General features: G+C 38.1%; 3 protein-coding genes across 3 annotated transcripts; all 3 read right to left on the bottom strand.

The window, feature by feature from the left end:
• Nucleotides 1–1807: 1807 nt before the first annotated feature.
• On the bottom strand, nt 1808–14000 carry LOC117383386 (myelin-associated glycoprotein-like). Its single transcript, XM_033980554.2, has 10 exons — nt 13932–14000; nt 13258–13379; nt 12200–12589; nt 11794–12105; nt 7979–8263; nt 7243–7509; nt 5706–5996; nt 4444–4555; nt 4289–4367; nt 1808–2363 (listed from the first exon to the last, which is right to left on the bottom strand). The coding sequence occupies exons 2-10, from the start codon at nt 13313–13315 to the stop codon at nt 2055–2057; spliced, it is 2103 nt and encodes a 700-aa protein (XP_033836445.1). The 5' UTR covers nt 13316–13379; nt 13932–14000; the 3' UTR covers nt 1808–2054.
• A 585-nt stretch (nt 14001–14585) lies between these two features.
• LOC117384144 (sialic acid-binding Ig-like lectin 14) lies at nt 14586–18051 on the bottom strand. The gene is made up of 5 exons (XM_033981428.2): nt 17555–18051; nt 17149–17460; nt 15961–16239; nt 15509–15787; nt 14586–14887 (listed from the first exon to the last, which is right to left on the bottom strand). The coding sequence occupies exons 1-5, from the start codon at nt 18030–18032 to the stop codon at nt 14586–14588; spliced, it is 1650 nt and encodes a 549-aa protein (XP_033837319.2). The 5' UTR covers nt 18033–18051.
• A 4951-nt stretch (nt 18052–23002) lies between these two features.
• Nucleotides 23003–26041, bottom strand: LOC129456956 (sialic acid-binding Ig-like lectin 5). The gene is made up of 5 exons (XM_055228042.1): nt 25993–26041; nt 25509–25907; nt 25109–25420; nt 23927–24205; nt 23003–23305 (listed from the first exon to the last, which is right to left on the bottom strand). Exons 1-5 carry the CDS (start codon nt 26033–26035, stop codon nt 23004–23006), a joined length of 1335 nt encoding a protein of 444 aa, XP_055084017.1. The 5' UTR covers nt 26036–26041; the 3' UTR covers nt 23003.
• Nucleotides 26042–27223: the final 1182 nt, after the last annotated feature.

The following is a 27223-nucleotide window of genomic DNA, read 5'->3' as shown; positions in this document are numbered from 1 at the left end:
GACAAAACTGCAAAAGACTAAGCAAGAGTTTTAGTAAAATCTTAAATATAATGACGTTAATGATGTTGTGTTTTAGGGAGATGAGTCTAACCCATCATATGCACTTTAAAATTGATTTGTTAAAAAACCCCACAAAAAAACACAAAAAACAAAAAACAAAAACAAATACAAATAGTTATTGTGTCCAGACCTGTTGACGGATTCACTGTTAGGTTGGTTGTACTGTTAATCACCTCTCTAGTTCGGTGATTTGTTTGTGGTTTTGTCATGTTTTCAGCTGTAAACGGCATATACAAATATAAACAATTAAACATTTCCATAATTTTCTACACTTAAATAAATAACGATAAAACATTTTAAACATTTTTCTTAAATAAACAGCTCGAATTTGCAGAAAGCTTTTAAAAACACTCTGCAAAATGAATAAAAGGAAACATTTTAATACAAATACACCACCAGTCAAAGAGTTGGATACACTGTCTCTTATGCTTTTAGTGTTTACTACTTTCTACATTTTCCGTACATATGGAAGACATCAAATATAAGATATGTGGAATTATTTAGCAAAGAAAAAACATGAACTCAACCAAATATTTCTTTATATTTAATCTTCAAATGCTGAAAGTATCCACCCTTTGCTTTGTTGACAGCACTACAGATCACTGGACTTGTGTCAGTGAGTGTTAAAATCCCCCTGACAGCTGTGCCTTGTCAGGGTCAAGAAATGAAAAAAAAAGTGCAAACCAGGCTTCAAGGCAAACGATGGCTGTTGTTAATCTGAAAGTGTTTGGGTTTTTTTCAGAGTATAAATGTGTCCCTTCATAGTTATGATGCCTTCACGGGAAACCTACTATGCAAATAATCATGGTAATAAAAATAAATAAATAAATTTGCCCAAACTTTTTACTGGTGTAGTGTAACTTACCATTTTAACTTGAATTTCCAGGAAGTATAAAAAGTAAGTATTGAAATAAAAATGCTAATCTTGAGATAATTATGAAATGATAAAAAGTTCCAACACTGTACCTGTATCAGCATTTTTCAAGGTAAGGAGCAAGAAGAGGTGAAAAAATGCTCCAAAACGCACCATCTTAACATTGATTTGAGACCTTTTTTTGAGATTGCACGTTTAAAGTCTTTACAGCTGGTCACAGGAAATCCCCTCGTCAAAGCTGGGCCAGAAGTAGCATCACGGCTCAGAGCACACATTTGCATACAAGTTTACAGAGAAATGTAAGACTACTACTGTGAAGAAAATATACAGAGTACTTATAGTATTATCGAAATAAAATATGCATCAGTCTACTTCTTATTCTCCATGATGACTTCTGGCTGACAGCTGTAAGAACCAGGAAGTTTTAGAGCAAACTCAAATTTTCACACTGCAACCATATTGCACATTTCTAAGCCAAAGTGTTTTTTTTTAACAGCAAATGGGGAAGTCAAAACTTGTCTCTTCAACCTTAGTCACTATAAGACGTTAACATAAGACAAATGTGATATTTAGCCTTATTGTACATACCTTATAGTTTTTGTTATTGGGTTGGTTTTAAGCTTAGGCAAAGGAACTGTACCCGCAGCATAAATTGTATAGCACTAAACATCGTGAGAATTCGTCTTGCTGCTCAAGGTTATAAGCTGGCTGAACTGACCCAAATTATCAGGTAGTACTATAAATTTAAGTAATTATAGGACCACAGCCTCAGTAATAATGAACATCTGAATGATTCACTGTATTGTCCTGTACAGCCCTCCGTTAAAAATGTATGCACACCCCTGTTCTAAATGTGACATTGTTACAACAGGAAAAATGTATAAATGCATTTTATTTACAAAATAAATACTCCCAATGCATGAAAGAAGAGAATCAGCAAGCGATAACTTCCACAGCCACATCATTCATCCATAACACAACTTATTTACTTGTAAAAACTGAAACTTATTTAAGAAAAGATCATTTTTTGGAAAACAGTAATTTAGTTTGATTTAAATGAATGTTTTTTTTCCATAAATTGCTAACTTAGCCAACACTGTAACATATGCTCAAATGCACTTCATTCGTCATCCATTATTTCCTTCACATTGGAATAGACTTGTTCTTGCTGCTCCTGCTCTGGGACACTTTGGTTTGACATGTCAGCCTCCTCCTGCTCCTCTGGGATGTCTTCCGTCTCTTCATCCATGTCTTGCCTCTGTTCGGCTGTTTCTCTTTTGATTTCTGCATACTCCGTATTGGTTGTATCTTCTCTCGTCAATCTCTCCCTCTGTTTTGTTGGTGTCATGGCGGAGAAGTTGATACGAGCGTAGTGTAATTCTTCTAGTTCAGTGTTAGCCTTGGACACTTCTACCATGTCGTAGTTGAGCTGTGAATTACAAAAAAAAATACAAAACATTTGTATGTAACTGCTTTTTTAGTAAAGTCCTTTGAACCAACCAAACATTTGTAGTCCTATCTGTCATTTATGTTCTTCATGCTGGCTGATAGCTACCAACTTGTGATCTTGGGATTTGCCTTGAAAGCCCTTACTTTTAGAAAATTCCCTCAGATAGTTTACTATAGTATAGCTCATAGACTGTATAAATGAATCATGGATCATGATCATGGATGCGCTTTACATTAAAAAAAATATCATCCCTCTCTCTGTAACTGCTGCAGTGAACCTCGTCATTTTGGTCTTAAAATGTTCATATTTACCCGCTCTATGTGATCCTGGTATTTTTATTTTGCTATTATGTCCGTAAATCAAGATATGAACATTAATAACAGACAAATCAGGTGCCTTCTTTCCCCGAGATCACTCTTGTCCTGCCTTAGCAACAGGTTTGATTGACAGCGTTGCTAAGCGCCTGCTCCATGCTAAACCAGCAATGTGGGGTTTTAACCACCTTCATCAGCTTCGCTCCAGAATGACTCGTTGGTTGCAATGATACTCGGAATTACAAATATAGAACTCGACTCCAAATATAGAACTCGACTCCAACTGCTCTAGCCTCGATAAACTTCATTTGGCCGGAGCCGAACGCTATGAGTGACGTCACACTCCCTTAGTCCACTTCTTAATACTGTCTATGGTTTAGCTCAGTGCAGAGACATCTTGTCATCCTCCGCTTCGCTCACCAGGAAAGGAGTAGTGCACCAAGCTCTACCTAGCCTCCTCACCCTCCAACCACGCAAAATCATACAAAGAGCAAAAATTAGGTCCCACTGTGAATGCCTTGTTGGAATACAGAACCAATGATGAAGGACAGTCCTGTCATAGTCCTGTCATAGTCCTGTCATAGTCCTGTCATAGTCCTGTCATAGTCCTTTCATAGTCCTGTCATAGTCCTGTCATAGTCCTGTCATAGTCCTTTCATAGTCCTGTCATAGTCCTGTCATAGTCCTGTCATAGTCCTGTTATAGTCCTTTCATAGTCCTGTCATAGTCCTGTCATAGTCCTGTCATAGTCCTGTCATAGTCCTGTCATAGTCCTGTCATAGTCCTTTCATAGTCCTGTCATAGTCCTGTCATAGTCCTGTCATAGTCCTTTCATAGTCCTGTCATAGTCCTGTTATAGTCCTTTCATAGTCCTGTCATAGTCCTGTCATAGTCCTTTCATAGTCCTGTCATAGTCCTGTTATAGTCCTGTCATAGTCCTGTCATAGTCCAACAGGGCTGCAAGATAAATCACAATACAGTTTGTAAAGAAATCTAAATTAGATCTTTACCTTATTAAACTAGGTAAAGTTGATTCAGAATACTCATTACAGGGAAGTAATGGCCTATTGAACATGATTTGGCTCCTGAGGATAGTCCAAAACCTTATACTATCAGAGCACCGCTTACATGCCAAAAGGCACATGACAGAACACTTCCTCTAGATCAAAAAAGAGTACTTGATTGGACAAACTCCCATAAACTCTTGAGCAACTTAGTAAAAGCAAAATGTAAAATCTGTCAACTGGACAAAAAGTTGCAGGAGTGAAGAACGTTTCACTGTTCATCCAAACTGCTTCTTCAGTTCTGGTTATTATGGATCAGACGTGGATGACTGAGGGATTAGAGAAATCTTGAGGAACTTATTGATGTTTTTATGTAATCAGGACAAAAACACACTTTCATGAAAAAACAAAACAAAAAAAACCCAAACATCAATCTCCACTGGGTCCCATCATAACAGTCATAACATTACACAGGGACTGAGTTGAAACTTGAAGTATGCCTTCAAAAGTTTAATATACAAACAGTGGAAATACGAAAAGTAATTTAGGCACTGCTTTATCATATAAACGTTTTTTATAAAATTACCTCTGGCTCCTCCACCTCATTCACCATTTCCAAAGTCTCTGTAATATCACCATCTTTAAAATCATTGTTCTGTTTCCTCCTGAAAATATAAGATGTGTTAGTATTTATGAGTGGAAAAAGACACACTCTACACTCACAAATGACTGTTAGTGTACCTGCGGTATTTGATGACCAAACAGCACAGAACAGCTGCTAGTATAAACCCAGTCAGAAAGCCAATTATGACTTCAAGCTTGGAGACAACCTGCATTATATTTTTAGGTCCAACTGCAAACACATAAAAAATATTCATTCTTTGTGTTGTTAATGACCTTTAAACATGCTCTTGAGCAGCCTATCTCAGAGGGAATTACCATGTGGAATAAATATTTATAGCTAATCATGAATATGCTCTGACATGTTCCTGTAAGCACACAGCTAAAATGAATGCAATTTGATGGTAGAAATGATTTGATTTATGGTAGAGCTGTAGTCGGCTAAAGAAATTCTTGGTTGACCAAAGACAAGTCCTGTCAAGAGTGTTGGGAAGTAACCAAATACATCTACCGAAAATGCGTATTTTGAATACTAATTCTGAGTAGCGTAGAGTATTCCGGTACAGTTACTCTTGGTGGGATTCAGAATACAGTTACTTACCTAAACTCAGAGGAATACATGGCAGTACATTGGCTTTGAACTGCATGGTATTAGTGAGAATAAAGAAAACACAGCTCTTACGGTGTGTACATGAATAATATTTTGTCTCTAATTAGACATAAATAAATGTAGGACAAACAGTGGAATAAAAACAGTTTGTATTTATTTGACATGTTTTTTTTGTACTATATATAATGCTACTCTGTGTTCCAACTATTCAGAATAAAGTACTCAGATGGGACCATGTATTTGAATATGTTAAGTATTCTTTCCATCACTGCCTGTCAAAGAGTCAACTAAACGAGGCAGTGGCAAAAATTCTTGAAACTATTATGTATCTCTGTGTATCTGACCCAAACTGCACTCACAACGCTACAACTGCAGAGCTCCTGCAAAAATCTTTACTCTGCCATTTTATATATTAGTACTAAACAATGCCAGATCTTCAGCTAACTCACTCACAAGAGGAGTATTTCCTGTTTTTTGCTGTTATCCCATAGAAATCATTATAATCTACATCAATTAACCAGTCGGCTTTATGTAAATTCACTAAGACCATTGACCGATTAGTCCTCTAAACACCTAATGGTCTACCACTCTGATTTATGGATTTAAAAACTGCACAGGGTTTCTACCTATAACAAAACAATCCTTGGCAAATTCAATAAACCTAAATACAACTTCATTTTTTGATGAGGGAATAATGTTATAACATGGTTAAAAGCTCAAAAGAGTTCATTTTGCATTATATGTTTAAAAAACAAATACAAAAAATACCTACCAGGGGGTTCTTCTGTGTCAGAGGTGATGGAGGGAGTGAAATACTCCTGGACCTGCCCTGCTCTGTTGCTGCTCACACATTGGACTTGTGTTCTGTTGTGGCCTGTCCCTCTGAGGACGAAGCTGCTGTTGACTGTGTCTCCTGTCACCATGGTAACCAGCGAGTACTCAGACTGGTCCTGGAGCAGAGTCCATGTGACCGAGGGGACAGGAGAGGCCCGAGTCACACACACACAGCTCAGCACCTCCCCGTTATACACACAGCCAGAGGAGTTCAGGATGTGGGGCTTCCCTGGAAAACAAAAGGTGTCAAAATGAACAGAGCATCAGTATGGAGTGCAAGAAGCTGACTGGACTTGGTGGAAACTGTCAAATGAATGAGACAGAGAGATTGTTTGATTGAAACCACATGGGACATATTAATCTGTCTTGCAGGTACAAGTTCTCTGCACAAGTTCAATGTATATTTGACTGTCCCAGCATTATACTTTGACTAAGGAAATTTGTCATCTGCATTTGACCCGTCATTCAACACCAATCAGGAACAGAAAATCCCTCACAAAAATAGCTAATGCCGCCCAGCAGCTTCTTGCTGTGAGACAAGATGAAGCCACCACCTATGCATATTATGCAATTCAACTTATGTAAAATTAGGACCAGAGTAATAAACAAATAAAACGTCACTGTGTCCACCTATTCATTTATATAAGAGGGGGACCGGGTTCTCCGGGGGCCACCGAATTAATGTTAATGGTGATGCTCGGAGGACCGAATATTTCCACAGGTGGAGTCTTTTATACTTTCCACTTTCATATTCTGAAAGTGGAACTAAATACATTAAATAAACTTTTTTCACTACTAAACTGTGTAAATGGTGTTTGAATAGCTTTATCTACTGTTTCACATTTTGGCAACTTTAGTGCAAACTAGGTAAATTTACAGATTCCTGTTCAAAAAGGCTTAAATCAAAATTTGTGCTGCCTTCAGTGACTTCTGCAATTTCCGCTAGTTGGTGACATCACAAAAAACTGCCCTGATTACAAATACCTCGCTGCAGGGGCAGAGTTTGAAGTGTGGTTACCAGTTAGACCAGTCACACTGCTCCTCATACATCCAGACCACGCCCCTCCTCTCCCCTCACTTTTTTCTTTAGTCCTCCAGGCACTGCCCAGTTTAGCAGCTCTATTTGAAACGTGGCTGTGGGTGGAGTTTAGGTGTTTAGCCCCAGTTTAATACCATTTCAAATGACCATACACATATTTAGTTGGTGTTTTTATAGTTTATAATCCCTAAATCATCCAGGTATGATCCATAGTAAAAGAAAAATTCAAATCTGTCAACTGCACAATAAGTTGCTGGAGTGAAGACGTTTCACTGCTCATCTGAGCCGCTTCTTCAGTTCTGGTCAGCGGTATTTTTTTACTAGTGTGTTTATAGTGCTTCCTCACTCATTTGTGATGCCTCAGCTCACTTTGCAGTTATGAACAGAAAAGTAACTATCATCTGATACTACGACAACATAACTGAAGAGTACTCACAGAACACTGTGACGTCCACTGATGTGTTCAGAGTCCGGAGCTCATGTTCCACTGTGCACTCATAACGTCCTGCATCATCTACAGTCATGTTGGAGATAACCAGACTGACTGATCCTGCCTTCGTATGGGCAGAGTTTACAGTGAAGTAGATCCCTCGTCCTCCCAGAGTGATGTTAGATGCGGGGAAGCTATCCACTGTGCAGGTCAGACTCAGCTCACTGCCCTCTACTACACTTGTGTTTCCAGATATCACAGGCTCTCTCACGTCTGAAAGAGAGAAATATCCACTGTTTGACTGATTCCTTTGTGTTGACTTTTTCTTCACACTGACCAATAAAACACATTATGTTTCTTTTATAACATTGTCCCCTTTTTCAAAAAAATCAACATTTACTACTTTAAAGCCACAATAGAGTCACTTTTTAAGTAAAAATTAGATTATGAATGCATGTTTTTTTCATTTTTTGATGTTTTTATTGCAATATAATTGAACTTGCATCTCCACAAACCAGACTCTTATGTGGCCTGAAGAAGTGCCTCCTCTTGTTTGCTTCCATGAAAATGTTTCTTTGGCTGTAATCTTTCACTGTATGGCATAAAACATGTATTATTTAAACTTTTATTTTCAGGGAATGAGGTGCCACTTCCAAAAATGTACATACTGTACCACTAATCCAGATCTAATTCCTCCTGAATAACCTTTGCAACAAGGGAGATGGTACTGCTGAGCACTCACATATAACAGAGATGTTGATGAGTCTGGTCTGAGTGCTGCTCACATGGACAGCCTCACACAGGTACTGTCCAGACTGTGCCTGGGTCACGTTATAGAGGAGCAGTGAAGCTGATCCCAGATCAGTTTGTCTGGACCTCTCAGTGTTTTCTGACACATTTAGATTGGTTGTGTTGGGTCCATACCACAGCACCTGAGAGGGAGGGAAACTGTCCACTCTGCAGGTCACATCCAGAGTGTCTCCCTCCTGTACAGTGGAGTTACCACTGACTTCTATGTCCTTCACATCTGAAAGGCAAAATATATATAGTATGTATAAACAAAGTAAAGAAAACAGCCTGGTCCCACTCAGTCCAAGTCATTAGGTCAGATCTATGGAGAGGAGAGATTTTTCTTTTCCATTTCCAGGCAAAAGAAAAACAAAAACCCAAACATCTTTAATTCAATAACTGCAAGACAGATACATTTTAAGCCATACTGTGGAACATTGCAGGCAAAGCAATTATGTCTCTATGGAGACCAGCAGGTGGCAAACTACCCCACCAGAATAGTTACAATGACCCTTTAACATGTGGTGGCTCTTCTGTTTCTTTGTCTGTGGCAGAGTGGAAATCTTTACTGAGAATATTGTTTCTGTATGATTAGTTTAGTGAGTTTTCTTAAAGTAAATGAACTGTTACAATGTTCTAAAACTAAACAGTAACCTAAACAGTTATGCTTAGTTAGTTAGTTAGTTTATTCAGACGCACACAGAAAATAAATAAAACATTGTCACAGTCACATACACATATATAGAATTTGTTCATTGTGTCTGAAAGGCATAGGCTGAAGCAAAGCTTATTTATGCCTGCCTAATTCCACATCTAAAGAAAAACATACAGTATACAACAAAAGAAATACATTTGTTTTTATATTCTTACAGTTACCTCTGGATTTATATTTGTATATATAATAATCATTAGTAGTCCTTTTTTATCCTGATCATAGATGTTATTTTTAATCATCAAAATATTATTATTATTACTATTTAGTTTTCCTATTACATAATTCATATTATGTCGTAGACAAAGTTTATACTATATTCTTTAATGTTCAGTACAGTTGTCATAGTAACAGTTATACTATTGCTCTATATTTTTCTAGAATTTTTAATTTATACATTTTCTTAAATACTTTGATTGATGTGCAGCTTTTTAATTCATTGTCCAAATGATTCCATAAGTTAACCCCTGTAACTGAGATGCACATAGATTTTTTTGTAGTTCTTGCCATAGTTTTTTGGAAGATGCCAATTCCCCTCAGATTATAGCAACTCTCTCTAGGTCTGAACAGCTCCTGGATACAGTGTGGAAGCATGTGGTTATGGGCCTTATACATAACAACTGCTGTATTAAATTCAACCAGATCGTTTAGTTTTAATGTTTTTAGTTTAATAAAGAGTGGGTTGGTGGATGCATAATATTCTGCCTGATTGACAATCCTAATCACTTTCTTTTGAAGTAAAAATAGAGGATTCATGTTGGATTTATAATTGTTCCCCCATATTTCCACACAATAATTAAGGTATGGAAGGAAAAGAGAACAATATAATATAAACAGTGATTTTTGATTTAAAATAGTTTTCATTTTATACATTACAGCAATAGTTTTTGATATTTTTGTTTTTACATTATTTATATGTACTTTCCAGCTTATTTTACTATCGATGGTGATACCTAAAAATTTTGTTTCATACACTCTTTTTATTTCTATATCATTAATTTTTATTTTAATTTGTTTGGAAATTTGTCTATTCCCAAAGAGTATATATTTGGTTTTACTTAAGTTAAGTGATAGTTTGTTAATATCAAACCATTTCTTTATTATTTTGAGCTCATTTTCCACTGTATAGAAGTTGATCTAAGTCTCTTCCTGAGCACTACAGACTGGTATCATCTGCAAACAAAATACACTTTAGGTTTTTCAATATGTCACATACATCATTTATATACATAATGAACAATTTTGGTCCCAAAATGGAACCTTGTGGAACTCCATGTGTAATCGTCTTTTTATCTGAGTCAAACTTGTTCATATGCACATACTGATGTCGGTTACTAAGATAACTATTTAACCAAGTGAGTGCAGTGCCTCTGACACCATACCTTTCCATTTTTTTTCAAGAGTATTTTATGGTCAATGGTGTCAAAGGCCTTGCTTAAGTCTATGAAAACTCCAACTGTGTACTGTTTGTTGTCCATTGCTGTTGCTATCTCTTCCACTAGTGCCATGACTGCCATCGAAGTGGAGCTGTTTGCTCGAAACCCATACTGATGGTTACTTAATAAGTTATTTTTCTCAATAAAACTATCAAGCCTTACTGCAAACAGTTTTTCTAATATTTTTGAAAATTGCGAGAGTAGTGAGATGGGTCTGTAATTAGTGAACAGGTGTCGGTCACCATTTTTAAATATTGGAATTACCTTGGCTGTTTTCATTTTACTTGGGAAGATGCCGGTTGTAAAGGATTGATTACAGATGTAAGTAAAAGGTTTAACTATACAGTGTATGATGTCTTTAATCAATAACATATTTATATCAGAGCAGTCAGTAGATTTCTTATTTTTAAATGTTCTTACTATTTGTATAATTTCATCTTCGTGTACATTCCTTACAAACATAGAATTTGTATTTCGTTGAATAATCTCCTCATTTAACCCTTCCTTTTCTCTGGGCTCTATAATTTCTTTTGCAAGGGTGGGCCCTACATTTACAAAAAAGTTATTAAATTCATTTGTCAGTTCTTTGATTTTATCCATTACTATACCGTCCTTGACAAAATGGTTTGGGTATTGGGCTTTTTCAGTCCCCTTTCTAATTATTCTGTTTAGTATTTTCCAAGTCTCTTGGATATTAGATCTATGCTGTTCCAGTTTTTTATGATAGTAATCCCTTTTATTTAATCTTATAATATTCGTTAATTTATTTTTGTATGTTTTATATCTATGTTCGGTTTCTTTTGTTCTATATTTTATAAATAATTTATATAAATGATTTTTCTTTTTACATGCATTTTCTATGCCCTTAGTGATCCAAGGTTTTTTTTGTTTATTGTTATTATTAAGTAAGATTTTTCTTTGTGGACAATGCTTATCATAGAGTTTGAGTAACACTGATATGAAAACATTATACTCCCTATCAGGGTCACTAGTGGCATAGACCTCTTCCCACAGCTGTGACGACAGGTCCGCTTCGAGGGCAGCCATGGCTTCAGGTGTTCTGCATCTAATTAATTTATAATCTACGGTTCTAATTTTATCTATTTTAAGAAGGTGATGGAAAATACCAAAAACAGGAAGATGGTCACTAATGTCGTTGATAAGTAATCCAGCTGTTGTTTGGCTACCCATTATATTTATAAAAATATTATCTATTAATGTAGCTGTATCAACTGTAATCCTACTTGGCTTAGTGATAACTGGGAATAGATTGTTGCTGTACATTGTTGTAATGAAATCTGTTGTCTTGGTGTTTAAGTGGGGGTTTAAAAGATTGATATTAAAATCGCCACATACTATGTGCACCTTATTTATATTACTAAATAAACTATCTATTTTGTGATTAAATGTAGATAGACAAGATCCAGGTGTTCTGTACAGACAGCTCACTATTATGTTCTTTGTTCCCTCTACTATTATTTCAATTGTTAGACATTCCATAATTCCATCTATTGTAGTTGACATACTATCAATAATATTACTTCTGCAGTCAGTATCTACATACAGAGCTACTCCTCCTCCCTTTCTGCAGGTCCTGTGTAATGCTTAAGTGTTACTCACATGTCACATTGAGCCTGACAGTGTCCTGTGTCGAGTGCTTGTTATTAAAAGTGACAGTACAGGTGAGCTCAGCTCTGTGAAGCTCGGCTGAAGGACTCAGCTCCAGAGTGGAGCTGTGTCTGTGACTGACAGCTGTCAGTCTGGGAGTGGTGGCCGTGGTGATGTTGGGCGGGCCCTTCTGTCCCGCTCCTCTCCATGTCCATGTGATGATGGGCTCAGATCCAGAGCAGAGTCCAGGAGCGGTGCAGGTGAGAGAGGCGTTCTGTCCCTCTGTGAGAGGAGGAGCCTGTATTGTGGGCTTCTGCTGCAGAGCTGACACAGACACACCACAGGATATGTAGAGCAAATAACAAAAATACATAGGCCTGTGACTACTGTGTTATTAAATGTATGGACTCATACTTACATGTGACAGAGAGTTTGGCTTTAGGGCTGAATGTCCATCCAGTATTGTAACTATTGACTCTGAGCTGATATGAGCCAGAGTCAGAGGGGTCCAGGTCATTGATGATGATGCTGCAGTTTCTATCATTTAGATCTGGCTCCAACAGTGACACTCGCTCAGAAAAACTGGACTGGATCTTCTCTTTGTTTTTGGAGTGGAATATTATATCAGACTCAGTACATCTGGGAGCCTCACATTTGTACCAGACCAGACTTTTGGGATAAAAGCTTGAAGGGGTTTCAAAAGAGCAGTGTATGACTGCACACAGTCCAGCCTCTGCAGTAACGTCGTATTTACTGAGTTGAACACAATAGCCACTGACACAATAAGGTTCTCCTAATTCTGGAGCACCTGGTAAAAAACACAAATATTTAACACAACATGTGCAAAAGTGATTCATCTTCACCTTCACCATTACTGTGAAGAGACTGGAGCCCATTAAAACAACTATGAGGAGCAGTGGACAATCACAAGGTCAAAACCAGAGGTGGGTAATACTCACTTACATTTACTTGAGTAACTTTTTAAAGAACTTGTACTTTTCTAGAACTATACTTTCACTCCTACTTCAGTAATGTTTTTACTGAATAGTACGCTTACTTAAGTCTACAAGTGACAGAAGCTTTATGTTGACAAAGTTAAATGAACATTTGTGTTTCTAGCACCTCTCCTTCAGATATGATTTAATTTTCACATTTTTATATCTATCCTTTGAAATGATAATATTTTTGTGTATTATTTAATATTAATATATCAACTTACATTAACCTTTAAACATAAATCAGATGTTACATCTCCATAGTTACTCTTTATGTTTTTCTTACTTGAGGAGTAGTTTTCCCAAATACTTTTTTACTCTTACTTGAGTACGTACTTGGATCATTACTTTGTACTATTTTTGGCTTCTCTACCCACTTCTGGTCAAAACAGAAACACACTTCATGCTCACATTCATAAACTCACTCACCAGAGGCAAAAATAGAGTGAAAACAAGAGTAAAGAGTGCTCACTGTGCCTACCTGCGACACAACTGCTCCACCCAGAGGACAGGAGTATTATAGAGATAATTATGAACATTCTGAAGAGTCTTGGAGATTTCCCACTGACATTAAAATATATAAGAGAAGTTAAGATGAGGAACCTAAGGGAAGGAAACAGCACTTGTAAAGGAAGTTGCATGCATGTGTGTGTGCTTTCCCTGGTTGCAAAATAAAAAGTGGAGACATTAAAGTTTTTACAGCATAATTTCAACATGTATAATAGCAAAAAAGTTATATATACGTTAATAATAAATAAATACAATCTGAGGTTGTGGTTTTTGCTAGTGAATTGGCAATAATTGTGAATATTGGTTATGTGGTAAATCAGTAGTGGTCATCCTTTTCTGGTTTATTGGTGGTTCAAACCCTGCACAGTGACTTTGTGTTCTTAGGCAAGACATTTCACTCCCACTGTCCGCCCAGGTCTGATTTTACAACGGTAATTATTAACAATTGTTTTTCTAATAGTGTTCATGAGAGGGGGTCCATCACAAAGTCTGTAATGTGCATTTTTCAGTAAACAACACGTAGTGCGGGCTTAAGAAGATGATTTGTATCCAGGACCCAGAATTTGCTCCCAGAGTCCTGGGCACTTTCATAAGAGGTGATAAAGAGAATAACAGGCGATAAAGAGAATGAGGGAGATGTCTTACCTTGAGTTGATGCCATGTTGACATTTCTGCTCTGTGTGGTGTCAAAACGCTCTGTGGTTTATACTCTCCGTGGACTCATTGTGCAACCTCATTTTCAGGAAGAGGCGCACACAGAAATATACACAATTTTGATAATGATAAAAACTGATCTGGTAAACACAAGACCAACTAAAATAAATAATATGATGATAATTTTTGGTATAATGTGTTCAAAATTACCTTCATGTTTTCTATTGAATTGATTTTCATGTGTAAGTATTAAGTTTAAGTTTAAGCCAATATGAGAAATTAAATTCACCACTTAAGATCAATCATAAATCGGGGCAACTCTCTGAGGACTTTTTATCATTCAACAGATAAGTTTTAGTTTTGAGCTGCTAATCACTATGGCAACAGTCCTAATTTTTCATCATTCTGAAACCCATGGATAGGCGCTTTGGCGACATCATGTGGAGAAGGTGAGTAGTACATGGAACCCAAAGAAAAGACCAGAAGATTATTATTATCAATTATAATTATTTTTATTTTTATATCCATCTATAATAAAGTAATACAAATTGTGTGTGTGTGTGTGTGTGTGTTGTTGTTGTTTTTTCCCTTAGAATACAAATCATTATTACATTCAACATGAAATCAGAGCTACAGTTTCTTTTTTTAATACATACCCGGCCTCTCTGCTGTGTCAGAGCTGATGGAGGGTGTGAAATACTCCTGGACCTGCCCTGCTCTGTTGCTGCTCACACATTGGACTTGTGTTCTGTTGTGGCCTGTCCCTCTGAGGACGAAGCTGCTGTTGACTGTGTATCCTGTCACCATGGTAACCAGCGAGTACTCAGACTGGTCCTGGAGCAGAGTCCATGTGACAGAGGGGGCAGGAGAGGCCCGAGTCACACACACACAGCTCAGCACCTCCTCGTTATACACACAGCCAGAGGAGTTCAGGATGTGGGGCTTCCCTGGAATCACAGAGTTACTGGTTTTCAGAAGTACTGAAAAATGCATCAGGTCATCCCAAAAACACATGAAATCAAGCACCAGGCTAAGAGCAGCAGGTCAGAGGTATTTTAACATCAAGAAAGTTGTGAAACAAGGTTGTGTCTTTGCACCGACACTCTTATTTCCTGTGCTCTGCTTCTAAACTTTGACCAGAAAAGATGTACAAGCAAAGACTGAGGGTGGGAAGATCTGTGTCAGGGAAGAGCTGTGATTCTGCAGTACAAACTATAACAGCCAGGATTGTCACATTGCAGTTATATTTCAAGATACTTGTGTGTAGAACTGGAAGATATCAAAATATAAATTATATCAAATATTGTTTTAAAAGGAAATATAAAAGCTACAAAAAGAGGCATTAAAAATAAAGAAATTTGTTGTGTATAATAATTGTTGGTTTCGTTTCAAAAGATTTCAGCTGGATGAAAAATTAAAAAGGTAAATAAAAATGAATGAAAAATATGGAGGTGTTAATTCTGTCAAACTATTACATTTATTGTCAATAAAAGACTGAAGATCTCAAGGTCTGAAATATGAATAAACCCACCACATTTCCAGTAGCCATGTTTTCAGTAGTTACTTACGAGTCACTTTTACGTCCAGATGTGCTGTCAGAGTCTTGTTTCGACTCTGTGCTGTGCACACATATCGCCCCACATCTTCCTGGGTCACATTATTAAGAACAAGAGTGATGCCTTCAGTGTTCGGTCGGTCTATGATGGTTTGGTTTTGAACAATAGTTTCTGTTCCGACTTTTTGCAAAGTGACAGTAGAAGGGGGGAAACTGTCCACTGTGCAGGTCAGATTCAGAGCACCACCCTCCTCCACACTTATATCTCCACACAGGACAGGCTCTCTCAGGTCTGGGTATAAAACAAAACATAGATAAAACAGTTTTCAAATTAGTTAATAAGCAAATAATATGCAATGTTTAACTAAAATGCAGGATGTTTAATGTTCACAAAACCACATAAATATTGATGTGTTTCCACTCATGCTCATGTTGTAAATATGGTTTTAGTGTTTAAGTACTCACAGAACACTTTCACTTCCATGTGTGTAGTCACCATCTTGAGCTCATGTTGAGCTGTGCATACATAAGTCCCCGCGTCCTCTGGGCTCACATTATTCATAACCAGACTGGCTGATCCAGGGTCAGTTTGGTTTATAAGGGGCTCATTTTGCATGCTAACGTTTGTACCAACTTTTCTTATAGTGATGTTGGACGGAGGAAAACTGTTCACTGTGCAGGTCAGATTCAGAGCACCACCCTCCTCCACATTTGTGTCTCCAACAAGAACAGGGTCCCTCACGTCTGGAAATACATGAACAAGGTTAAGATTCTACAAAGCACCTGTCATTCTGGTCTACTCCTTCTATTTGTGTGTGGTCTACTCTATTTCTTTTAATACACAATTAACAAGATTTCAGTGTTTTCTTTTGTTATTCCTCATCATAGCTCCATGTTTTTTTATGTGGTGCATTGTTGAGCACTCACATATGACAGAGATGTTGATGAGTCTGGTCTGAGTGCTGCTCACATGGACAGTCACACAGGTACTGTCCAGACTGTGCCTGGGTCACGTTATAGAGGAGCAGTGAAGCTGATCCCAGATCAGTTTGTCTGGGCCTCTCAGTGCTTTCTGACACATTTAGACTGGTTGTGTTGGGTCCATACCACAGCACCTGAGATGGAGGGAAACTGTCCACTCTCCAGGTCACATTCAGAGTGTTTCCCCCCTGTACAGTGGTGACTTCTATGTCCTTCACACTTGAAAAGCAAAATATATATAGTATGTATAAACAAAGTAAAGAAAACAGCCTGGTCCCACTCAGTCCAAGTCATTAGGTCAGATCTATGGAGAGGAGAGGTTTTTCTTTTCCATTTCTGGGCAAGAGAAAAACAAAAACCTAAACGTCCTTAATTCAGTAACTGCAAGATAGATACATTTTATGCCATACTGTGGAACATTGAAGGCAAAGCAATAATGTCTCTATGGAGACCAGCAGATGGCAAACTACCCCACCAGAAAAGTTACAGTGACCTTTTAACATGTGGTGGCTCTTCTGTTTCTTTGTCTGTGGCAGAGTGGAAATCTTTTCTGTGAATATTGTTTCTGTATGATTAGTTTAGTCTGTTTTCTTAAAGTAAATGAACTGTTCCAGTGTTCTAAAACTAAACATTAATGTTTATGATTCCCTTTAAAACACAAATGTTACTCACATGTAACATTGAGCCTGACAGTGTCCTGTGTCGAGTGCTTGTTATTAAAAGTGACAGTACAGGTGAGCTCAGCTCTGTGAAGCTCGGCTGAAGGACTCAGCTCCAGAGTGGAGCTGTGTCTGTGACTGACAGCTGTCAGTCTTGGAGTGGTTGCTGTGGTGATGTTCGGCGGGCCCTTCTGTCCCTCTCCTCTCCATGTCCATGTGATGATGGGCTCAGATCCAGAGCAGAGTCCAGGAGCGGTGCAGGTGAGAGAGGCGTTCTGTCCCTCTGTGAGAGGAGGAGCCTGTATTGTGGGCTTCTGCTGCAGAGCTGACACAGACACACCACAGGATATGTAGAGCAAATAACAAAAATACATAGGCCTGTGACTACTGTGTTATTAAATGTATGGACTCATACTTACATGTGACAGAGAGTTTGGCTTTAGGGCTGAATGTCCATCCATTATAGTAACTATTGACTCTGAGCTGATATGAGCCAGAGTCAGAGGGGTCCAGGTCATTGATGATGATGCTGCAGTTTCTATAATATAGATCTGGTTCCAACAGTGACACTCGCTCAGAAAAACTGGACTGGATCTTCTCTTTGTTTCTCGAGTGGAATATTATATCAGACTCACTACATCTGCGAGACTCACATTTGTACCAGACCAGACTGTCGGGAGAAAAGTTTGAAGGGGTTTCAAAAGAGCAGTGTATGACTGCACACAGTCCAGCCTCTGCAGTAACGTCATATTTACTGAGTTGAACACAATAGCCACTGACACAATAAGGTTCTCCTAATTCTGGAGCACCTGGTAAAAAACACAAATATTTAACACAACATGTGCAAAAGTGATTCATCTTCACCTTCACCATTACTGTGAAGAGACTGGAGCCCATTAAAACAACTATGAGGAGCAGTGGACAATCACAAGGTCAAAACCAGAGGTGGGTAATACTCACTTACATTTACTTGAGTAACTTTTTAAAGAACTTGTACTTTTCTAGAACTATACTTTCACTCCTACTTCAGTAATGTTTTTACTGAATAGTACGCTTACTTAAGTCTACAAGTGACAGAAGCTTTATGTTGACAAAGTTAAATGAACATTTGTGTTTCTAGCACCTCTCCTTCAGATATGATTTAATTTTCACGTTTTTATATCTATCCTTTGAAATGATCATATTTTGTGTATTATTTAATATTAATATATCAAATTACATTAACCTTTAAACATAAATCAGATGTTACATCTCCATAGTTACTCTTTATGTTTTTCTTACTTGAGGAGTAGTTTTCCCAAATACTTTTTTACTCTTACTTGAGTACGTACTTGGATCATTACTTTGTACTATTTTTGGCTTCTCTACCCACCTCTGGTCAAAACAGAGACACACTTCATGCTCACATTCATAAACTCTTGGGCCGTTTCCCAATTCGCCAAACTGGCCTTAGAATCACCATTCAAAGTGTGCATCGAAGGACAGTTATGTAATTTCCGGCGCGACAAGGGCTGTCCCATTTCAACGCACCCTACCGAATGCGGCCGACAAACCTGCCCTTCCCTTTGCACCGTTTCCATGGAGATCGGACGTAACCGAAGCGTGCATCCGTGCACACTTCACGCACTTCTATATCCCATCATGCACCGCGGCTAAGCAAAAAAGAGAAGAAAATGGAATCCGTTGCGCAATACACGTTCAAATGTTCGTACTGGTTTACCTCATCAGTGCGGCATGAAACTGTAAAATCTGAATAAAGGTATGTACAGTGTGTTTGATGATTAAAAAGGAGGGGAGTTACATGGAATAAAGGAATGTGCAGTTAGTGCTAGACAATAAGAAGACATTATTATCATTAAAAATTATTACTGCAATAAGAATAATGTAAGAATGTTCGTTTCTATTGTAAGTGTCAAAGACCAAGAGACTGAAACATAAAGTCAGAAGAGTTTAATGAGTTCCACACAGGTAATGTGAACAATGAAGCAACGGCCTCTCCAGAAAGGACAGAAGAGAGTCCTGAGACGTGCACAAAATCTTCATGAGCTCCGGTGCATTCCATAGGTTAGTAGTTTATAGACAATGAATGTCAAAATTATATTGTTTCCTCTGTCTCTGTTATTATGTTTTCACAAGGTATATTTTGTTAAAGTTATGAAGTAGCTACAATTGAGTAAAAAAAATCACCTCGAACGTTATATTTGCCTATTGATATTCAATCTAAACAGAAAGAAACGGCTGTGACGACGACATCTTGACTTTTCTTCTATTAAATAATAAATCATTAAAAATAACGTACGTAACGTACGCTCAAAGAGCGTACGTTACGTGCGGTCCGTGGTGTAGGCCTGTCCCATTTCAGCAAGATGGCGGCTACACTGAGGAGGACACACTCTCGACCGGAACCTTCAAACTACACTTTGAAGAGTACTTCGAAGGGACCCTTCAAAGGGTGCATTTGGCGACTTGGGACACGGCCTTGGTCTTTCACTCACCAGAGGCAAAAATAGAGTGAAAACAAGAGTAAAGAGTGCTCACTGTGCCTACCTGCAACACAACAGCTCCACCCAGAGGACAGGAGTATTATAGAGATAATTATGAACATTCTGAAGAGTCTTGGAAATTTCCCACTGACATTAAAATATATAAGAGAAGTTAAGATGAGAAACCTAAAGGAAGGAAACAGCACTTGTAAAGGAAGTTGCATGCATGTGTGTGTGCTTTCCATGGTTGCAAATAAAAAGTGGAGACATATTAAAGTTTTATAAGGCAATTTCAGTATGTATAATAACATAAAAATACATATGTTAATATCTGTGTTTGTGGTCTTTGCCAGTGAATTGGCAATAATTGTGAATATTGGTTATGTGGTAAATCAGTAGTGGTCATCCTTTTCTGGTTCATTGGTGGTTCAAACCCTGCACAGTGACTTTCTGTTCTTGTGCAAGACACTTCACCCCCAGTGTCCAGGGGTTACTCTTCCCCCAGGACCCAGATCTGCTACACCCCTGCTCCCAAACTCCTGGACACTTTCATAATAGATGATAAAGAGAATAAGAGGTGATAAATAGAATGAGGGAGATGTCTTACCTTGAGTTGATGCCATGTTGACATTTCTGCTCTGTGTGGTGTCAAAACGCTCTGTGGCTTATACTCTCCGTGGACTCATTGTGCAACCTCATTTTCAGGAAGAGGCGCACACAGAAATATACACAATTTTGATAATGATAAAAACTGATCTGGTAAACACAAGACCATCAAAAATGAATACTGTTTGGTATAATGTGTTCAAAATTATCTTCATGTTCTCTATTGACTTGATTTTCATGTGTAAGTATTAAGTTTAAGTTTAAGCCAATATGAGAAATTAAATTCACCGGTTAAGATCAATCACAAATCGGGGCAACTCTTTGAGGACTTTTTATCATTCAACAGATAAGTTTTAGTTTTGAGCTGCTAATCACTATGGCAACAGTCCTAATTTTTCATCATTCTGAAACCCATGGATAGGCGCTTTGGCGACATCATGTGGAGAAGGTGAGTAGTACATGGAACCCAAAGAAAAGACCAGAAGATTATTATTATCAATTATAATTATTTTTATTTTTATATCCATCTATAATAAAGTAATACAAATTGTGTGTGTGTGTGTGTGTGTGGGGTGTGTGTGTGTGTGGGTGTAGGGGTGTGTGTGCGCGTGTTGTTGTTTTGTTTGTTTTTTCTTTGAATACAAATCAATATTGCATTCAACATGAAATCAGAGCTACAGTTTCTTATTTTATGCTACTGTAAACAAAAACAGACTGTATAAAGAAATGGACCAAGTGAGTGTGACGTCATCCCCGGCGTTCGACTCCAGTCAAATGAAGCTCATCCAGGCTAGAGCCGTTATAGTTATAATTTGGAGCCAATTCTGACTGTGAGTATCATAGCAACCAAAGAGCCAATCTGGATCCAGGCCATTAAAGTCAATGCCCCTTCCCTCTCGCACTGCTGGTTTATCAGGGTTTTGTTATTTAATGTTCATATCTTGATTTATGCACACAATAGTGAAATAAAAGCATCAGAATCATGTAGAGCGGGTCAATACAAACATTTTAGGACCAAAATGATGAGCCTGACAACAGCAGTTAAAGAGAGAGGGACCACAGTTTTTCAACAGAAAATGAATTGGAGTCCATTTATATATACAGTCTATAGGTAAAAGCTAAGTACATGATAGCATGAAATCAAGGGTAGCACATTAGCAAAATACAGGCTAACAACTCAACACAAATGATCATAATAGATGAACAGTTATAGTTACCCAGTTGGCAGTTCATTCATTATCCATGATTTCTTTGATGCTGGAGTATAAGTCCTCCTGCTGCTGCTCTTTTGGCACATTCTCTGTTGTTTCTTCCAACATGGCCGCCTCCTCATTGTCAGGTATTTCCTCTTGCGTCTCGCCATTTTCTTGCCTTTGTTCAGTCATTTCCATTTTGATCTCAGCGTATTCTGAAGTAGCTGTGTCCTCTAGATTCTGTCTCTGGCTTTTTCTCGACATTGCAGAAAAGTCGATGTTGGCGTAATGTAGTTCTCTTAGCTCTCCGTTAGCATTTGCCTCTCGAGCGTCATTCTCACTGAGCTGTGGGACAACAGAAGAAGATAACCTACATCAAGGATATCAAACTCAAATTCACTGCTGGACAAAATAAAAAACTGAGACAAATTCATGGGCCAAACTCAAAATTTATTGAAAATTTGACTGCACCTGATATGTAATGTTTAACCTTTTCATATGGAAACAGAATTTTGTTTTACTTAATCTGGAACAACTCTAGCTTGATATTAAAACTCTAATGCACATTTGATATGATCTCAAGGGCCAAATATAATTGCACCACGCCTGAGTTTGACATATGTGACATACATCATTATGTGGCTCTTGTTACAAAGTGCAGTCATTTTGTCTTTTCTAAAAATGAAATGAGTGACAAATGAGGGAATATTGTTTCTTTTATCATTGGTGCTACCCCAAGATTTCTAGTTGTTTTGCTTCACTTTCCTTAAAGGTGCTAAAGGTCTAAAACGTGAAAAACATAAATAGTTCTTTTAAACTGTTTCCAGTCAAAATGTATCGGTCACTTACTAAATGCACTCTGACAATCATAATTATTCACCACAATGAGTTTATAAGCTAACAACAACCAGCATGCTAATGACACATTTCCTGTTTCCTGTTTTTTAATTAGATGCAGAAAGCAGAGATTGGTATCATTTTCAGCTGCTTTTACAATCTATCTGTAACGGGGCAAACCAGATTTACTTAATTAGTCTACATAAGAATATATAAATCTGGTAGTGGCCTTTAAATAGGCTCGATGTTCTTTTATAGTAGGCCTGGGTGTCTTCAGTGTTTGGCCTGTATGATTCTGATGTTTCTCTAATAAAAGCTAATGTGGGCTATAGTTAGCATATATTAGGTGTAATTAGGACAATTTACCATTTCCAGGTCTTGTGTGTGGCTTCTCAGTTTTCTTCTGTAAAAAAGTACAGTATTAGGTACACTACAATATATGAATGTTATGAATGTTGAACTGAACAGAATGTCTCAAACCTGTGACATGTAATGAGCAAACAACTCAGAGCGGCGGACGACAGAAACCCCAGGACAAACCCTAGAGTAAATACCACTTTGGATACTTGCTTGAATATGTTTTTAGACAGATCTGCAAATGTAAAAAGCAAAGTATTAACTCAAACCCAAGGAGTGTGATAAATGGCATTTCACTGGGATTAATTTTAAAGGGATTTTACAGGCCTGGAAATAACATGCCAGTTTACCCCAGGTTCAGGCATCATGGGGACATTGTGTTGTGGTCTTTTTTAACACATACCCAGCCTCTCTGCTGTGTCAGAGCTGATGGAGGGTGTGAAATACTCCTGGACCTGCCCTGCTCTGTTGCTGCTCACACATTGGACTTGTGTTCTGTTGTGGCCTGTCCCTCTGAGGACGAAGCTGCTGTTGACTGTGTCTCCTGTCACCATGGTAACCAGCGAGTACTCAGACTGGTCCTGGAGCAGAGTCCATGTGACAGAGGGGACAGGAGAGGCCCGAGTCACACACACACAGCTCAGCACCTCCCCGTTATACACACAGCCAGAGGAGTTCAGGATGTGGGGCTTCCCTGGAATCACAGAGTTACTGGTTTTCAAAAGTACTGAAAAATGCATCAGGTCATCCCAAAAACACATGAAATCAAGCACCAGGCTAAGAGCAGCAGGTCAGAGGTATTTTAACATCAAGAAAGGTGTGAAACAAGGTTGCGTCTTTGCACCGACACTCTTATTTCCTGTGCTCTGCTTCTAAACTTTGACCAGAAAAGATGTACAAGCAAAGACTGAGGGTGGGAAGATCTGTGTCAGGGAAGAGCTGTGATTCTGCAGTACAAACTATAACAGCCAGGATTGTCACATTGCAGTTATATTTCAAGATACTTGTGTGTAGAACTGGAAGATATCAAAATATCAATTATATCAAATATTGTTTTAAAAGGAAATATAAAAGCTACAAAAAGAGGCATTAAAAATTAAGAAATTTGTTGTGTATAATAATTGTTGGTTTCGTTTCAAAAGATTTCAGCTGGATGAAAAATTAAAAAGGTAAATAAAAATGAATGAAAAATATGGAGGTGTTAATTCTGTCAAACTATTACATTTATTGTCAATAAAAGACTGAAGATCTCAAGGTCTGAAATATGAATAAACCCACCACATTTCCAGTAGCCATGTTTTCAGTAGTTACTTACGAGTCACTTTTACGTCCAGATGTGCTGTCAGAGTCTTGTTTCGACTCTGTGCTGTGCACACATATCGCCCCACATCTTCCTGGGTCACATTATTAAGAACAAGAGTGATGCCTCCAGTGTTTGCTTGGTCTATGATGGTTTGGTTTTGAACAATAGTTTCTGTTCCAACTTTTTGTAAAGTGACAGTAGAAGGGGGAAAACTGTTCACTGTGCAGGTCAGATTCAGAGCACCACCCTCCTCCACACTTGAGTCTCCAACAAGAACAGGGTCCCTCACGTCTGGAAATACATGAACAAGGTTAAGATTCTACAAAGCACCTGTCATTCTGGTCTCCTCCTTCTATTTGTGTGTGGTCTACTCTATTTCTTTTAATACACAATTAACAAGATTTCAGTGTTTTCTTTTGTTATTCCTCATCATAGCTCCATGTTTTTTTTATGTGGTGCATTGTTGAGCACTCACATATGACAGAGATGTTGATGAGTCTGGTCTGAGTGCTGCTCACATGGACAGTCACACAGGTACTGTCCAGACTGTGCCTGGGTCACGTTATAGAGGAGCAGTGAAGCTGATCCCAGATCAGTTTGTCTGGATCTCTCAGTGCTTTCTGACACATTTAGACTGGTTGTGTTGGGTCCATACCACAGCACCTGAGAGGGAGGGAAACTGTCCACTCTGCAGGTCACATCCAGAGTGTTTCCCCCCTGTACAGTGGTGACTTCTATGTCCTTCACATTTGAAATATATATAGTATGTATAAACAAAGTAAAGAAAACAGCCTGGTCCTACTCAGTCCAAGTCATTAGGTCAGATCTATGGAGAGGAGAGGTTTTTCTTTTCCATTTCTGGGCAAGAGAAAAACAAAAACCTAAATGTCCTTAATTCAATAACTGCAAGATAGATACATTTTAAGCCATACTGTGGCACATTGAAGGCAAAGCAATAATGTCTCTATGGAGACCAGCAGATGGCAAACTACCCCACCAGAAAAGTTACAGTGACCTTTTAACATGTGGTGGCTCTTCTGTTTCTTTGTCTGTGGCAGAGTGGAAATCTTTTCTGTGAATATTGTTTCTGTATGATTAGTTTAGTCTGTTTTCTTAAAGTAAATGAACTGTTCCAGTGTTCTAAAACTAAACATTAATGTTTATGATTCCCTTTAAAACACAAATGTTACTCACATGTAACATTGAGCCTGACAGTGTCCTGTGTCGAGTGCTTGTTATTAAAAGTGACAGTACAGGTGAGCTCAGCTCTGTGAAGCTCGGCTGAAGGACTCAGCTCCAGAGTGGAGCTGTGTCTGTGACTGACAGCTGTCGGTCTTGGAGTGGTTGCCGTGGTGATGTTGGGCGGGCCCTTCTGTCCCGCTCCTCTCCATGTCCATGTGATGATGGGCTCAGATCCAGAGCAGAGTCCAGGAGCGGTGCAGGTGAGAGAGGCGTTCTGTCCCTCTGTGAGAGGAGGAGCCTGTATTGTGGGCTTCTGCTGCAGAGCTGACACAGACACACCACAGGATATGTAGAGCAAATAACAAAAATACATATGACTACTGTGTTATTAAATGTATGGACTCATACTTACATGTGACAGAGAGATTGGCTTTATGGGTGAATGTAAATCCATCTTTGTTTTTATTGACTCTGAGCTGATATGAGCCAGAGTCAGAGGGGTCCAGGTCATTGATGATGATGCTGCAGTTTCTATAATATAGATCTGGCTCCAACAGTGACACTCGCCCAGAAAAACTGGACTGGATCATCTCTTTGTTTTTGGAGTGGAATATTATATCAGACTCACTACATCTGCGAGACTCACATTTGTACCAGACCAGACTGTCGGGAGAAAATCTTGAAGTGGTTTTAAAAGAGCAGTGTATGACTGCACACAGTCCAGCCTCTGCTCTTATTTCTCCTTCACTCAGTTTGAGACAGAATTCTTTGTATGTTTCATGACAGTAAGTCCATTCTGCACCTAAAACACCTAAAGACCAAAGAAATTAAAGTCAGTAAAACTATCAATGATGTAATTATGTAAGTGCAAAATAAAAAATAAAAACCTAAAGTACCTGGGCTGGACCAAAGCAGAGTCACTAAGATGAGAAGACACATCCTCGTCCACTGCCTCCACTTTAGAGAAACAGAAGAACACAACTGATGTTACATGTGAAAACTGCACTTCTTCATTGACAAGACACAACTTGAACAGCTAGTGAGGTTGTCTCCATCTTTATAAACCGTGTGTGTATGAGCAGAGGTGGGTAGTACTCAGTAACATTTATTCACGTACATTTACTTAAATAACTTTGATTGTACTTTCCAAGGTACTTACTTAATTTTGTTTACTTTACTTACCCTTCTCCTTTTTGTATCCATCCAAAAGAACACATTTTATGCATTATTTAAGGTTTTGTCCTTCAAATTACATTAACTTCAAATTATAAGTCAGATATTATGTCCGAACAGTTTTTAAGTCACTTTTACTTGAGTAGTAGTTTTCCCAAATACTTTTTTTACTCTTACTTTAGTCATTCCCTTGACCACTACTTAGTACTTCTACTTGAGTAATATTGTTTTGAAGTAACTTTACTCTTACTTGAGAACATTTTTGGACTACTCTGCTCACCTCTGTGTATGAGCTCTGCTCTGTCATTAGTTGCACAGTGGAAACCTTCTGCACCACTGTGTTGTGTTTTCACCTGTTGTTGTATTGGAGCCTTTTAGAAACTGTTTTTCTAAACCAACAATAAAAAATACAAAAATACAAAATACAGTAAATATTCTTTATAATTATATGTCATGTCTTACCGTGTGTGATGTGTGTCTACTTGCTGATCTTGGTGAAATGACTTATCCTGTGGTAACTTCTCCTTTATAACTTCTGCCTTTTGAAGTGATGGTTTTAAAATTATATATTACAGTATACAGCATAGAAACATTCAAGGTGTTAAAAAAACTGACACAAGAAAAGGTTTGAAACAGCAGGTTCCTCATAAAGCATTGCTCCAATAGGCTAATAGTCTGTATTAAAATAACTTGACACATGTTGGCCAAATGAATCAGACGTCATGGTGTAAGATGTAGGTTTGACTAAATGAGGGCTTGTTTTTTCTCATCTTAATAGTGTTTCTGATGGTGTTAGCACAGTCTGACTTAGTCTTTATAGGTGAGAATAAACGTTTTACTGTCAGTGAATTGAACTTGTCAAAAGTCATTTTAATCTGCACTAGAAAATATAATAAAGTAACAGACATTTAGTCCACGGTCTACGGCTCACAAGAAGGGGCTCATCCAGGATGT

Source organism: Periophthalmus magnuspinnatus, chromosome 16, assembly GCF_009829125.3.
Source record: "Periophthalmus magnuspinnatus isolate fPerMag1 chromosome 16, fPerMag1.2.pri, whole genome shotgun sequence".
NCBI classification, from domain to species: domain Eukaryota; kingdom Metazoa; phylum Chordata; class Actinopteri; order Gobiiformes; family Gobiidae; genus Periophthalmus; species Periophthalmus magnuspinnatus.
Note: the sequence above shows the minus strand (reverse complement) of the source record. Positions and strands in the feature narration are given on the sequence as shown.